Raw genomic sequence first — 17,166 nt, forward strand, 5'->3', positions numbered from 1 at the left:
TGTGTCATTCTCAATTGAAAGAGCTTCCAAAACTCATCATCACAAATAAGAATGGTTCTTCATATGCTTCTGTTCAATACATGTTCAAAATATTTTACCAAGATTCATGATGTGGAGTTTTTTTTGATTGATTTTCCCTCTGCTATGATGTAATCATACCGTGAATATCTCCTTGTGGCAAAATGAGCAAGAGTGTGATGAATTCAATGAGTTCACCTTCCCTTCAGTCATTGTTGTGTCAAACCAATCATCTGAGTTTCTAACTTAATGTGAAAAACAGTGAGAAAGTGAGGACTGCAGATGCTGGAGATCAGAGCTGAAAATGTGTGGCTGGAAAAGCACAGCAGGTCAGGCAGCATCCAAGGAGCAGGAGAATCAACGTTTTGGGTATGAGCTCTTCTTCAGGAATGAGGAAAGTGTGCCAAGCAGGCTAAGATAAAAGGTCGGGAGGAGGGACTTGGGGGGCGGCGTTGAAAATGCGATAGCTGGAAGGAGGTTAAGGTGAGGGTGATAGGCCGGAGTAGGGGTGGGGGCAGAGAGGTCAGGAAGAAGATTGCAGGTTAGGAAGGTGGTGCTGAGTTCGAGGGTTGGGACTGAGACAAGGTGGGGGAGGGGAAATGAGGAAACTGGAGAAATCTGAGTTCATCCCTTGTGGTTGGAGGGTTCCTAGGCGGAAGGTGAGGCGCTCGTCCTCCAGCCATTGTGTTGCTATGGTCTGGCGATGGAGGAGTCCAAGGACCTGCATTTCCTTGGTGGAGTGGGAGGGGCAGTTGAAGTGTTGAGCCACGGGGTGGTTGAGTTGGTTGTTGCGGGTGTCCCAGAGGTGTTCTCTGAAACGTTGCGCAAGTAGGCGGCCTGTCTCCCCAATATAGAGGAGGCTACAGCGGGTGCAGTGGATATAGTAAATGATGTGTGTGGAGGTGCAGGTGAATTTGTGGTGGATATGGAAGGATCCCTTGGGGCCTTCGAGCGAAGTAAGGGGGAAGGTGTGGGCGCAAGTTTAGTATTTCTTGCGGTTGCAGGAGAAGGTGCCGGGAGTAGAGGTTGGGTTGGTGGGGGATGTGGACCTGACGAGGGAGTCACGGCGGGAGTGGTCTTTTCGGAACGCTGATAGGGGAGGGGAGGGAAATATATCCCTGGTGCTGGGGTCCGTTTGGAGGTGGCGGAAATGACGATGGATGACGCGATGTATATGGAGGTTGGTGGGGTAGTAGGTGAGGAACATGGGGTTCTGTCCTGGTGGCAATTGGAGGGACGGGGCTTAATGGCTGAGGAGCGGGAAGTGGAGGAGATGCGGTGGAGAGCATCGTCGACCACGTCTGGAGGGAAATTGCAGTCTATGAAGATGGAGACCATCTGGGTTGTTCGATATTGGAACTGGTCCTCCTGGGAGCAGATGCGGCGGAAACGGAGGAATTGGGAATGTGGGATGGCATTTTTACAGGGGGCAGGGTGGGAGGAGGTGTAGTCTAGGTAGCTGTGGGCGTCGGTCGGTTTATAGTAAATTTCCATGTTGATTCAGTCGCCCGAGATAGAAATGGAGAGGTCTAGGAAGGGGAGGGAGGAGTCTGCGACGGTCCAGGTAAATTTGAGGTTGGGGTGGAAAGTGCTGGTAAAGTGGATGAACTGTTCAACCTCCTCGTGGGAGCACAAGGCAGCGCTGATACAGTCATCGATGTAGCGGAGAAAAAGGTGGGGGGTGATGCCAGTGTCGCTGCGGAAGATGGACTGTTCCACATATCCTACGAAGAGGCAGGCATAGCTGGGGCCCATGCAGGTGCCCATGGCTACTCCTTAGGTTTGGAAGAAGTGGGAGGATTGGAAAGAGAAGTTGTTCAGAGTGAGGACCAGCTCAGTCAGTCGAAGGAGGGTGTCAGTGGAAGGGTACTGGTTGGTACGGCGGGAAAGGAAGAAGCGGAGGGCTTTGAGTCCTTCGTGATGGGGGATGGAGGTGCACAGGGACTGGATGTCCATGGTGAAGATAAGGCATTGGGGACCGGGGAAGCAAAGATCATGGAGGAGATGGAGGGCATGGGTGGTGTCCCGAACGTAGGTGGGGAGTTCTTGGAGTAAGGGGGACAGAACCGTGTCATGTATAATGCCTGTATAATGTATAATGCCAAGCTGTCAGTGAGCGTTTTAGAAAACATGTTGTGATAATTAAATAGGTTTACAGATATCTGAAGGCCACATTTTCCTCAACTAATCTTGTAGAGGCCCAATTTAAAATTTGAGTCACAGCGACTGTTTTCTATGTAAAACTGCAGTTTACTGATAATTGTTCTTTTGCACAAGAGTACATGGGATAAGGTCTCAGTAAGCTTATGCAAAAATGCTGTCACCAGGTAACCCAGAATGATTGCTCAAACAGCTTATGTTCAATGGAAGTAATGTTTTGTAGCATTGTGCCACTTTGACCCTCAGGTGTTTCATAAGTGTTTTGATTATGGACGTAAATAACAATAGAAAATGTCAAATACCTCACTTTCGTACAACAACTGCAACTGTCAGTTATATTGAACAAACATCTTTTTCTATGTTATGTCTTTATTTCAAGAATGCAAGTTCAATGTGAAGTATTTTTCTTCCTTCTTCATTTTATGATGTCTGATTTACTTTACTCCCCCATGATCTCAAAGTTTGAATGGCATTGTTGAACTCGTTTCTATCCAAATCTGAAACTTCAGCTAATGTATTAACATATGTAATTTGCTTCCTCCTTTGCAACAATACAACTGATATTGTGTTACCAACAGAGCTGCAGTATTCCTCTAGGTAGATTTCGAGTCATAGACTTAATGATGAAAATAACTGGCAGGCATCAAAATCAATGCCCTAATGCTGTTTCCTATTACAACACTGAAGGAGATTAACTTTCCAGTTGAATTCTATAGTTAATACACATGTTGTGTAAAACCACTACAGATAGTAATGCACAAAGCCAGACAGATAGGTAGTTTTTCAGACATAATTTAAAATAATGAAATTTGAATTTCCAACTCAGTAAAGAAATAAATACTTGTAATAATCTCTCTTGATCCCCCATGTGACTTTTTGGAACAGTGTCATCCTGATCATCTGTACTGCAGTAATCCATTTACTGAGGATCTTGTTTCTAAAGCATCTTGAATACCTTGAGATCAGTGACTGGTCGATTCTGAATGTACAGCATGAAATTGACAAACAGAATGTTGTGAAAGAAATATGGCTATTTGAAACTTGGAATTAAGGAGAAGCAGTGTTGTTACATTTAATATATTGTCTGGCAGGTTGAATATCATGGAATATTGAGGATGTGCTTTGCAGTCCAAATGATGACAGCTGCAGATTCCCTTGTACGACCAAGCAACACACATCACTATAACGGAAGATATGCTTCAAAGTCAATTAGATGAATTAGCAACTGTGGAATATGTTGACAATTGTTAAATTTTTATGTTTCTATCTTTCAATTTTAAGCCTTTTCAGAAATGAGTAGAGTCACTGTTCAAAGACCAAATAATTTATTGTTTGTTTTATATTCTGGGACAAGATATTTGCGTTTTAGAGAATGGAAAATTTCCTCAACTTAGATATTCACTGACAGCTTCATGCAGTTTATGATCAGGATCAGAAGTGATTAGATGGAGAACAGGGTTCCCTATAGTGTGACCCAGGAGTGCTCCAAACTCAGACAGACAAGTGCTTACTGCAGCACAGTGAAATCTTCACTTCGTACAAGTTACCCTTTTGGCCTTGCAGAGTGAAATCCAACAATTTTCAAAATGCTTACAGCATAGAAACAAGCTGCTTGACACAACAGGTCTACACTGGAGTTTATGCTCTGCATGAACTTCTCCCACCTTGCTTCATCTCATCTAATCAAGAATTTTGCCACAAGGCAAGCTTCTGAAAACAGCAGTGTGGTACTGGTTGGATAACTGATGTTTGTGACGTTGTTTAAGGGATAAATGTGGGTCATGGCACTGCGGATGATCCCTGTACTCTTCTTCAAAGCATGATTTGGAGATGCCGGTGTTGGACAAAGTTAACAATCACACAACACTAGCTTTCAGAACGCTGCTCCTTCAACAGGTGGTTGTCAGCCACCTGATGAAGGAGCAGCTCTCTGAAAGGTAGTGTGCTTCCGATTAACCCTGTTGGACTATAACCGAGTGTTGTGTGATTTTTAACTTCTTCAAAGTAGTCCTGTGGAACCTATATGTTTATCGGAGAGAGCAAATGCAGCCTCATTTTAGTATTTTTTTCTTAAAAATAGCAACTTCGACACTTCAGCACTCCTCCAGTACTGCACTGACTTGTCAGGGTGGACCTTTGTGCTCAGGTTTTGGGTGGGACTGGATCAGACACACTGACTAACAGCTTCTTTAGACTGGGAGCCCATGTCCATTTGAGACAAATGCTCAGGCTGCTCACCATCACCTCATGGATGTCTCCAAGAACCAGCAAACAGAAAATTACACATTATCCTGTCCTTCTTCACTGCATTTGAAATCAAACATTAAAACTGAAAGATCATTTGATAATCTACGGAACCAATCAGTTGTGGCTTTCGTTCATCACAAACACCCAAATCGGGAAATATTAACTTATCCAGTACAATGATGGAATGTGAAAAGTACTAATACCCATGAAACAATGAAGTTTATATACAAGTCCACGCATCATATATTTCCTGATATCACTAACCCATGGTGAGTAGCTGTCAATGAAAGGCTAGGAACATAACCATTGAGACAAAATACATAATTGAAAGAGGATAATTGTCATTTCAAATTCTAAATATAAGGTTGCTGCCTTGCATGCCATTTTAGCTGCAAGGTACATGAATGATCGATATCAAGGAAATGTGGAGGAGGAACTTTGTCATGAGCGTGTTAAAAACAAAAAACGGTCTAATATCACAAAGTGATCTGGCTGGTGAAAAAAATCACTAATAGTCACAAAAATTCCTAATTATTGTGGCCATCACGACAATTTTCGAAGTAATGATCTCTGTGCTGTTAAAGGTGCCATGTTTCTGTGATAGTGTCATCAGTGTCTGAGACCCATTTCCAGATTTCAGTGAACATAAACATTTTTACACCGTCCTGCCCATATAATATCATCCAGACAAAGATGGTGGCTGCTCTGCTTTTTATTCTCCCAGCAATGGCATTCCAAAACCAATTATCATGATATTCAAACACCGTAGAATAGCTTCCCTTTACTTTTCTCCTCAGCTCTGACTGAAATATTCTTGACCACTGCTTTACACCTGGGATCACCAATTCAATATCAATAATTAAAATCAAAAAGTGTTGTGAATGCAGGAGATCTGAAATAAAAACAGAAAGTGTTGCTTCCAAGAAAGAGGGTCACATTGGACTTGAAACGTGAGGCATGTCAAAACACTGACTCAAAAATTGCGGCACATAATGCACTTGTTTTCTCATTTTAATTGCTGCACAGAAATTTCTGAATGGTTGTTGTTCTTGATGTTGTAACTAAAAAAAGTCAAGGTTTCCCAATTTGCAGCAAGTTTCATAAAATGTACAGCACAGGTGTCAACATCTGAACAAAACTGTTCATAATACTGTTTTCTGTTTATTAGATATGGCAAACTTTGAGAGTGGTGAAAAACATCTCAGTGTCTCCCAGGGAAATGCTGCAGTTGTCAGAGCACCAAGAATTTCTACCTTTCCCCGTCCCCAAGTCACATGGTTCAGAGATGGCCGAAAAATCTCACCCAGCAGTCGCATGTAAGTTTGAATCTAATGGTTGGATTCTTAAGGTTGGATTTTTTAAATGTTAAAGATGTATTCGTGTTTTGTTAACTAATACCATTGCATTTATTCAATGTAATTTTAATCCTTTGGTTGTCATGGTGTTTTAATTTGAACACACTCAAAATCTGTTCACTTATACAGAGTCCAAATTAAGCCCTCTGTCTTCTTCTGTTTGAACACTGAATACTGGTTGCATTATCAGGACGTTTTTGAGCCTTCCAGAATGAGAGAGTTGAATAGTATTCAGTTAAGTGTAATCAGTAATCCAGCTTCATTTCCAATTGTTTTTGTTAATTCAACTCCCTCACACAGTCAAGACAAGTGAAAGCATGTTAATGATAATTCTTGGTAATTGTGTGGCTTTTAAAATCAGTACTAATGGTGAAACACTTCTTAGTTGTAACTTAATTACTTTAAAACAGCTACTCTTTCCACCAATCCAGGGAGGGAAAAAGAATAGAAAATGGCAACCGAATATAAAATTATTTTTGGGTAACTACAGCACAGTAAATCCAAATCATTTGTCTTGATTATTTAACAGAAAAGCATTGTGTAACACCGTATATGTTTCTGGCATCTGTAATGGAAAATATGGATTAATTGAAACTCATAAAAATGCACGCTAGTAAAACAAGTGTTGTTTACAATCCCTCTAAGGAGATGGGAGTGAAGAATGGTACTATCTCTTCCTCCCTAACACATTGCGTGCAAGCACTGCAAAACTATTTCTTTATATATCGAGTCATACATTTGTACCTTGCCCCTTCATTATCATCAATTCCCCTGCCAAACACTTTCCAGAAAATCACGAATAGAATTCCAAATAGCTGTTGCTCATAGTTTTCCATGACAGATCTGCTTCATTTATTCCTGATGTATGTTGAACATTCAAACTTTGTTTTCTCTCTCAGTTGTGCATTTGCGTTGTGTTGACTTTTAGGGATCGTTATTTGAGCTGCTGCTACATTTACTGTGGATGGCCTGTTTTATTGAGTTTTCCTTTCAGTATTCTGACATTCATATTTATATTACTTCTTGCAGTCATATCTGTGCAGAATATGAAGTAGCACAGATTTTTATACCATAGGCGTTTGGTTATGCCTAAGTATATGATTTCAAAATAGGTCTGTATTTAAACCGTATAAAATGTATAATTAATATATTTGTATATACAAGTATTTGAATAGAGCATTGTACTCTACTGTTCAGGTACATTCATCAAAGTAGAAAAGTGAGGAAACACAGTTTCCACAGAGATCATGGGTCATTTTATATAATTATCCTTTTTTTGTTGTTTTCATTTTATCACCACTTCTGCTCTGATTTTTATTAGCATATTTGTCAGGAATCAGGATGCATTGCTAGTCATTAAAATGAGAGAGCTAGGCTTTCACTTTCCTGGATTTGACACTGGATTGAGTTAAATCTGTACCCTGAGAACCACAAAAAGCCATTTCCTAGAGAGAATGGCACAGCAATTGAATAAAGTTAATGCTTCAGTTTCCTCAACACAACAATTTCCAATCACTTGTGCTTTTGAAGAAAATATCTGGCAGCATGTGATTGCTCCCAAATTTATATGGAAAGCTTAATTTACCCAAAACTTGGCTAAGTGTCAACTTCAGGCAGTTTAATTAAAGGTTTCTTTCAGTGAGCTGCAGCAGGTTTTCTCATGTAATTCTCCATTGCTCACCTCATTACCTATGTATCAGTCCCCCACAGTGCCACTGTCACGTTATCGTGGGCTCAGCAGGGCTGCTGATCTCTTCCTGGCTTCCTGCTGATGATGCCATATTTAAATCCCAGCTGTACACCAGATCAATCACTACAAGCTAGCAACCGCTACTCACAGTTCCACTATGGGAAGGATTGCCCCCATGGTCAGGGCACTCCTGGAATGCCAAGCTCCTCTCCTTCATAGGAACAGAAGCAGGCCATTCAGCCCATTGACCCATTCAATACGATCATGGCTGACTGAAGACTTCTGCACACCCCATTCCCATAACTCTGTACACCACTGATAATCAGAAATCTATCAATTGCTATCTCACACAAACTCAAAAACTAAGCTTCTATAGCCTCTGTAATAGAGAATTTCAAAGGTTCCCACCCTCCGAGTAAAGAAGATTCTCTTCTTCTCCTAAGTAGTATCGAAGTGGGATCCAAGTGGTATCTGCCTTATTTTTGAAAAGTGACCTCTGGTTCTATTCTCCCCAACCACAGGAAACATTTTCTATGTATCCACTTGTTTATCCCTTCAAGTATTTTTTCAATGAGATCATCTCTCATTCTTAGGAAGTCTAGAGAACAGCGGGCCAGTTTGCCCAAACTCTGTTTGGAGGATAGTTTCATCATCATGGGAAAAGATCTGGTGAACCTTGTTGCACTGCCAATAATATCTTTTCTGAATAACGAGGCCAAAACTTCACATGGTATTCCATGTACTGTATAATCAGTTATATAATTTAACCAAGACTGCACTATTCTTGTATTCACATCCTCTTGCAATAAAGCCTAAGATTCCTGGCTGAAGCATTCAACCCTTTGGAAGTTCAAGATAAATAGAATGATTCATTTGTAAATATGTATTCATTCTTCATCATTAGCTCTGTGATTGACTGTTAGATTAGCTAAAGGTAGAGAGGCTGCCATTCTGAACACCACGCAGTGTTACAACCCAGTTTAAGGAATAGCTATTCATTCTGTAGTGCCCATGGAAGTGTGCCATTATTGAATGAGGGAGCATCGAATGCTGTGAAAGCTTCAATCAGCTTGTCACCTTCACTTTTCCTGTTGTTTAATAAAAGTGAACAAAGAACAAATGATAAGTTGCATTTGCAGTTGGTACTGTGGACTGTATTTGTCTGTGGTAGTAGACCAGATTCAGATGTATGCTGCATAAGCCAATTGCCACATATATAGTAGAAGATTCTAAATGTGGTAGAAAGAATGAGAATTGACTCCCCAGTGACACTCCCTCACTCCCATTATCTAATAAAGACAACTTTTCAAATGGGATAATGGGGTACAGATTTTACAGTTCAAGATATGAGAGATATGGAGCTCCTGGATCTTTTATAGGCTATAAGAGCTGGGAATAAGTTTTGGAAATGTGGAATTTAGATGAAACCTTATAACTCACCAGACCTAAGTTCTGCTTCATGGTGATTAATAGGAGCAATTTATAATGTTCAATGACATGGTCAAGATTGCTTGTGACCAAGATTTATAATCAACATAGCTAGCCAATGTATCGGGTTCACTTGCAGGATTCTGTGATTACAGATGTTTTTAAATCGGTACTGAGTAAGTGTTTGATTAATTTGTTGCTTCTTGAAGAGTCTCATATCACTCACACATAGATCCCATTCCCTTATAGAGAAATAAATACTGATTCTGCCCAGTTGTGGTGTGGCTGCAGCCACGTTTCATGTCAATTGTGTACTTGCGATTCAGATGAGAATTGAATGTGACACAGGTTGAGCTTCGAAAAGTGAGTTGCAGGCTTCACACGTTAATGTCAATGAAACCTTTCCCTCAGTACCTGGTGTCTCCACACACTCTATCATCTCTCATCCTTAAATGGTAAGTTACCACTTCCTGCACTATTATTTTCCCTAAGCATCCATGCATGTTGCCTCTAATCCTCACTATTGATTTCTCCAAACTCCTCACCACAGCAACAGACTTGATAACATTGCACAGGACTGACCATTACTCAACATCGTGACTGACTTGGAATAGCACCCCTGACTCAGGACTGACCAAATCTCTGAATGTTGGGGTCACACAGACAAGCAAGTTTCACTTTGAACATTTGATCTACATTTAGTTAACTAAGTAGGAGTGTCATGTTAACCATGATGTTTGTGGGTACGTTATGAAAATAGTTCATATAGAAATTTATTGTGGTTACAACACCCATTGACCTGTTGGGAAATTTATGAATAGACACTTGGTGAGAAGGGAATCCAACTGAGGATTGATGCAGCCATCATCAAGGTCAAACATACCGTTACAGTCATTCTAAATAACGAGTTGCATCAGGCACGGGAAAGCTGCTGGTAACCATGAGGCTAATATGCCAGTATCTGCAAGAGAATGGAAGGGTGTGAGAAATATGAGACAAAAAAAATCAACACAATTATTTAGCCAATAAAGGTCGAAGTGAAATGAGACCTGTAAATGCCAGAAACCTGAAACAAAATCAGAAATTGCTGGAGAACTGTTTTTGTGAAGAAGTGTCACTCAAGTTGAAAAATTAGTTAACTGCTTAGTAAAGCAGAATTAAACATAATTTTTGTAAAAATGCTGTTTAACATTTTATTCAAGGTCTTGTTCCACACCAAGCACTATAAATACCATCAATGTAATTATTAGCTACTGTCCAAAGCTGTTCTCCTCCTCCATATCAGGAATTGGTTTGTGAAGGATTTTGTCTAATAGTGATTTGGGAGGGAATACAGGAAAAAGGAAAGGGAGAGGGATGGGGGTGGGCGGGCAGAGGAGGCAAGAGGAGAGAGGGAGAAGGTGATAGGAGATGGGGGAGGAAAGGAATGGAAGAGAAAGGGGGAGGGAATGAGAGAAGGGGGAATAGGCATGGAACAGGGAGGGTGAATGGAAAGGCAGAGAGAAGATAGGGCAAAGAAGTGGGGAGGGGAGGGAGAAGGGAACTGGCAGAGGGGAGGTATGGAGAAGAAATGGGGAGGAGAGGGTGAAGGGGGAGGAGATGGGGACTGGGAAAGGGAGGGATTAGGGATGGAGGGAATACATTAATCCATGGAAAGGAAAGGTATAGAAGAAAATGAGCCAAATGCAGGGAAATGGATGGACGTTCACGTCAGCATGGACCAGTGTGGGCCGAAGGGCTTGTGCTGTATGACTCTATTTGTGTGAAACTACAAAGATCATATGAAACTCCATTTACATTTTACTACGTCACTGCACTTCATTAACAATTGCCAGTAATTTAATGGAAAAAGTCTCAGATAATTTTTGACTAGAATTCAGTTTGTAATTTGAAAAGTGATGTTAACTGTGGCAGTGTTGTGAAAACAGAATTTTAATAAAGGCATGCAAAAATTCTGGGCATTTTAATTTTGGTTCAGTTAAGCTAAGACCATGCAGTCTTATCAGGATTGCACTCTAGAGAAAAAAAAGGTACAACATGACAAAAAGAATTTTACATTAAAATTATCAGGCTGTTGCAGACATCTGCCTTTGTTGAGCTGTCATTTTACCATGAAAAGAGTGAGACAAGCACTGTTGTCACATATCTCAGCAATTACATTCAGCCCAAATTATCCAATACTTTCTACAGTGCTGATTGCTTTGTTCAGCATTATAACCTTATTCAACTTTGTCCTGATTTGACCGTGGTGTTGTGTGTATGTGAGTGTATGGTTATCACACTGGGAAATGGAAAATTCCATCCAGGGACAATATAAAATGCTCTGTTCAAACCTGTCATAATTGAAACAGAATGCAGTGTACCACTAGTATTGACCGATGAATGGGTCCAACCATAAAAGAACAGTCCACAGCAACAGTTTGATACCTTCTTTGCCCACACATTCATGCTTGGTGTCTTGACACCTATAATTTTCTGAATGAGATAGTTGTCAATAAACTGGAACTTCAAAGAATGGACAAGGGACACTGGCAAATCTTTATAAAGTGAGTGAATGTTTGTTAGAAAACATGAAACACTTCCTTTTTTAAAATTTATTCTCAAATGAACAGAGAAAATGTAGACAAAAGCAGGTTTGTCAGTGTTTAAGACTATTTTAAGATGTTAATGTGTCATCAATAACCGAATGATGGAGCAGTCCAGATATACAGCATTTGTTTTCTGTTAGGGCTCAAAAAAATGGTGGTTGAGAAGAGTAGCACCTCAACAACCACAGTGTTCTGCTCTCATGGCTTGATTTACCTCACTTGACTGTTTTCTGTTACCACAGAATTGCAAATATGGAGAAACATTGGGCACAACACCATCAAATCTATATAGAGTCATACAGCAAGGAAACAGACCCTTCAGTCTAATCAGTCCATGCTGAACATAATCCCAAACTAAACTAGTCCCACCTGTCTGCTTCTGCGCCGTATCCTCCAAACCTTTCCTATTCATTTATTCAAATATTTTTAAAACATTGTAATTGTACTCATATCCAGCAGTTCCTCGGCAGGTTCATTCCGTATGCAAACCACCCTCAGTGGAAAATATTTGCCTCTCATGCCTTTTTTAAAGTCTCTGTCCTCTCATCTTAAAAATGTGTCCCCTAGTCTTGAAACCCACCATTCCAGGGAAAAGACAACTACGATTAACTCTATCTAAACCCCTCATTATTTTATAAACTTGTATCAGGTTGCCTCTCAACTGCCTTTGCTCCCATGGAAAAAGTACTTGTCCTGCCTTTCTCTACAACTCAAACCTTCCATACTTGGCAGTGTCCTGGTAAATCTATTCTGAACCCTCTCCAACTTGATACTATCCTTCCTACAACTGGGTGACCATAACTGGACACAATATTCCAGAAGAGGCTCAATGTCCTGTCCAACAGCAATATAACTTCCCAACTCCTATACTCAAAAGACTGAGCAATGAAGGCAAACATGCCAAGTGCCTTTTTAACTACCCTCTCTATATGCGACACAAACAGCAAAGAATCATGTACCTGCACCCCTGGGTCCCTCTGTTCGATAACACTGCCCAAGGCTTTATCATTAATTGTATAAGCCCTATCCTCATTTGATGGACCAAAATGCAATAACTCATATTTATCCAGATTGAACTGCATCTGCCATTTTTCAGCCCTTTCACCCATTTGATCTGTAATCTTAGGCAACCTTCTTCACTGTCTACTATGCCACCAATTTTGGTGTTGCCTGCAAACTTACTAACCATTCCTTCTGCACTCTCATCCAAACCATTGATATAAAATGACAAACAAAAAAGGACCCCAGAACCGATCCCTGTGGGACACCGCTGTTAACAAGCCTGTAGTCCAAAGCAACCCTCCACCATTATTCAGGCTCCTGCTATTAAACCAATTACATCCAACTGGCAAGCTCATCCTGAATCCCATGTGGCCTAACTTTATTGATAAGTCTACCATGTGGAACCTTGTCAAAAGCCTTACTAAAATCTAAATGAACATCTACTGCACTGCCTTCAATGGTTTTTTGTTACTTCCTCAAAAAACTCAATCAAATTTGTGAGGCATGATTTTCATTGCACAAAACCAAGCTGACGGTCACTGATGCCTTTCTAAATGTCCATAAATCCTATCTTTTATAATCACCTCCAACAATTTATCCATAACCAAAGTCAGACTCACAGGTCTATTGTTCCCTGGTTTCTCCTTACAATCTTTCTTAAGCAAAGGTACAATATTAGCCACCTTTCAGTCATCAGGCACCTCACCTGTAGTTTATAGATGTTGCAAATATTTCTGCAAAGGGGTTTCTCACAATTTCCTCTCTTACTTCCCCAAAATTTTCTGGGATACATTTAAACAGGTTCTGGAGATTTATCTACCCAGTTTTCTTCAAGACCTCCCGAACTACTGCTTCTGTAATGTGAGCGGTTTTTAAAACATGAAAGTTTATTTCTCTGCATTCCCTACAAATGATGTATAAGTCCTAGATCGTATATAAGATGAGCAGGTTTTTATGATTGGTCTAAGTCAGTGCTTTGGAGATTCTTTGATCATGTCAGATATGTTTTCCTTTGGAACTAACAAATTGGTGATATTTACAGCACAGCAAGGTCCGGTTGAGAAACTGACTGTACAAGAAAAAGCCAATTTCTTGCTACTAATCTGATAATAGAAAAAAAAAGCTGGTTATCCACTTTAAATACCTGTCTGCCAAAATGTTTACTTTGTTTTAATTGCTACTTAAAACTAATTTGTGACATCCTGCTTCAATCTTCAATGATTATTTTAGCAAGTTTCCACAAATAATATTATAGATATTCACTCTGCATATCAAAGTAAATTCTCATGCCTTGCAAATTTTTTTTGTGTCCATGAAATATGAGCATCACTAGCTAGGGTAAATTTTATTGCCCTTCCCTAATTGCCCAGAGGACAGTTCTGAATTAGCCATGTTGTTAAGGGACTAGAGTCCCATGTAGGCCAGACCAAATAAGGATAGGCAGATTTCCTCCTTAAAAATTATTAGTGAACCACATGGTTTCTTTACACCAACTGAGAGTCAGCACATGGTTGACCATTTTTTTGTTATTTTAGATTTGTTGCATTCAAATTTCACCAATTGCCATGGGAAATTCCAACACTTGCTCGCAGCACACTAGCCTGGGGCTCTGGATTACAAGCCCCATGATATTACCACTGGCTCAGCATCTCCCCAGTAGGTTTGTAGAATCCCAGTTGAAATTCGTAGAGTCACAGCATTTTATTCAGCTGAATGATTTCTGGATACTGTACCCATTATCGTTCTATGAGCTTCATTTTTAGAAAAATAGAAGTGGCCCAGTGAACCAGCATTCATGTGTAAGGTCCATGAAAAATGAGTATTATTGCCACGAGAACAGTAAAGGTTGCATCAGCTTCACTTTTCAACAAGTGATTGCATCATATTTAGCTGAAGTGTGAAATGTGCAGAATGATTTTAAATTTGCTTATTTTGGGCTTCATAGATGGTCTGAGTTTGAATTTTACAATAAACATGTATTAAGTGGGTTGATAATCACTGCATGCCACTAAAGCTCTAAAGAGCAGAGTTCTGCTGAATTTAAATAGTAAATTAAAAATTATTAAATTGAAGTTTTTTTGTGGTAATTAGTCCTCAAGTAATTATCTAAGCTCCTTGCCAATGATCACTTCTAATCTAAAAATCTCATACCATCCTTTTCAAATGCAGCAGAACTCTTCTATGTTGAAATCTTTCCACACTTCTGATAAATGTTCTCAGGAGTCATTTAATTATATTTAATGATTGACATTTTTATGAAATTCGGAACTCAGCTAATTTCAGTTTTGATAACAGACTATAGTTACACTTACAGTGCTATTTAAGGGTAGCTACATCACATGACTAGAAATAAACAGTGTACCTGAGGAAGTAAATGATTTACAGTGAGCTACTGATTGGAGCACAGCATCCAAATGCTACATGCATTGCCAGGGATACAGGATTTGCTCTACTATACAAGCTATAATGTTTTGGTCACTTGGATAAAAATTGTCAAATTGATAATTTAAGTTTGAATCATAAATTTTAGTTTTCTGGAACAATTGAAATGAAATGTTGGACAAAAATCTAAAATGTAGAAACTTTTAAAAAGGAAGCTGCTTTAGTTTATCAGACTAGCAACAAGAATTTACTTTTTCTTGCACTGCCAGCTTCTCAAATGGACCTTGCTGTCCTCTAGCTATCACCAGTTGATTTGCTGGTTCCAAAGAAAAACATATCTGATGTGAACAAAGAATCTCAATGCACCTACTTGCTCCAATTATTTGTGTGGTTTTCCTCTCTGGCTTCCCTGCCCTAATATTTGAAAAATTTCCTCATTGGTCAAAGTTATATATATGAAATAAATGAAAGAAATAAAAGTAAGTGTGCTACTGAATTTAATGTTAACTCTGTTGTTCAGATGCTACTATCTCTGTTGGCATCAGAGAAATCATTTCATTATTTGGAGATAGGTAGCTCTGCAATATCACTTGATTTGTTTTGTCACATAAATGAGCCAGTAGAACCAGCCAATAATAACTTAACAACAAACTTTGGAAGATAAAAAAGGTAATTTATTCAATTAAATAATACATCCTGATGCAATATAAAATGTTCCTTCTTAATCTAGCTTTTAATGATGAGCATGTCATCAAATTTTATGTGCGTTAGACAGAGTAGCATTTATCAGAACTTGAGACTGTTGGTTTAACAAATTTTTGTGAAGTATTTTATGTCAAGTATGTTTGAATGTAATCAGATCTTAATTCTTCATTTAAGTAAGAATTAGTATAACATGTTGCAATATGTAGAAATTCTGATCCGAACAGAAAATAAATCAGGATGTAATAATTACATGTTTAAGATTCCATGCTTTTAGTGATTTAGTCAAAACAAAGTAAGTTTATTCATGAAATTGCATTGTTTTGTATTATTTTCATCAAATTGATATTCTCATGTAATAATTACTTTATTGTGAAGACAAAAAAAATCTGCTGGAACTGTGAGCATTAACAACCAAATTTCATTGAGATACCAAAAGATAAATTGTAGCAATTTCACTTTAAAGAAGAAACTCATAAATCTTCACTTGCAAAAAAAAACAGGAATCTTAGTTTGTTTCATAGAGTTATGAGAGTTACTAAAACTATGACCTCCACAAGGATAATGTCTCTGATTCCAGATCATTATATGCACAAAGAACATAAAGTCTTGAAAGACAGCATGGACAGTTTTCATTTTTACAAACCCTTGCCATTTCTCATTTCTCCCTTGTTTGTCCCAACAGAGCTATTACGATGGAAAACACACTTGTCATCTTGTCAACAGTGGCACCTGACACAGGAAGATACTATGTCCAGGCAGTAAATGACAAAAATGGAGAAAACAAAACCAGCCAGCCCATTACCTTAACTGTAGAAAGTAAGTGACATAGACTGAAATTAAGTTGTGAACAGTGAGTATTCATCAATAAGTTATATGATGAATGAAAAGCATTTGGAAACCAGCATAACAGCCACACTAATCAAATGCAAAAGTCACATTATGCAATATAGAAGCTCATGTCAAGTACATGTCAAGAATGCTGCAATAAAACATCATCTCAGGCCAGAACTAATCAATATGCCAAATGATGAATGAAACCTTAAAATAGAAAAGTCAAATGGGAAGTGACACTTTATGCAAGAATTCAAACTAAACAAGAAGAAAGAAGTTGAGTTAACAGGTTGTGCTCAAATTCATCATTAATCAACCTTACATTAATATCTATGGAATTGATCAGTTCATGCACGATATTATTTTGGTATGCAGAACCAAACAAAAACTTCTATTTACTGAATAGTGCATAAATATTCTACTGAGTGACAGTGGGCTTTTTAGAGATGGTATTTCATAATGTAATCATCAAAGCCACCTCAATGGTCTCTTAAACCTTTTGGATGTATTGCACTAACATAAAAATCATGATTAGCTTTTCATTAATTCTCTGCAACCAGTATGATTAGATTAGATTAGATTAGATTACTTACAGTGTGGAAACAGGCCCTTCAGCCCAACAAGTCCACACCGACCCGCCGAAGCGCAACCCACCCATACCCATACATTTACCCCTTACCTAACACTACGGGCAATTTAGCATGGCCAATTCACCTGACCTGCACATCTTTGCACTGTGGGAGGAAACCGGAGCACCCGG

At 39.2% G+C, this 17,166-nt stretch overlaps 1 protein-coding gene across 1 annotated transcript in view; it reads left to right on the plus strand.

Annotated features, from left to right (window-relative positions):
* The window catches only part of sdk2b (sidekick cell adhesion molecule 2b), a 469,615-nt gene that overhangs the window by 112,327 nt on the left and 340,122 nt on the right, over positions 1-17,166 (plus strand). Inside the window, exons 3-4 of the mRNA XM_060844513.1 lie at positions 5,594-5,741; positions 16,258-16,395. Of these exons, the coding sequence (XP_060700496.1) occupies positions 5,594-5,741; positions 16,258-16,395 (286 nt within the window). The remainder of the gene's footprint in view (positions 1-5,593; positions 5,742-16,257; positions 16,396-17,166) is intronic.

The sequence above is a fragment of the Hemiscyllium ocellatum genome, chromosome 25 (assembly GCF_020745735.1).
Source record: "Hemiscyllium ocellatum isolate sHemOce1 chromosome 25, sHemOce1.pat.X.cur, whole genome shotgun sequence".
NCBI lineage: Eukaryota > Metazoa > Chordata > Chondrichthyes > Orectolobiformes > Hemiscylliidae > Hemiscyllium > Hemiscyllium ocellatum.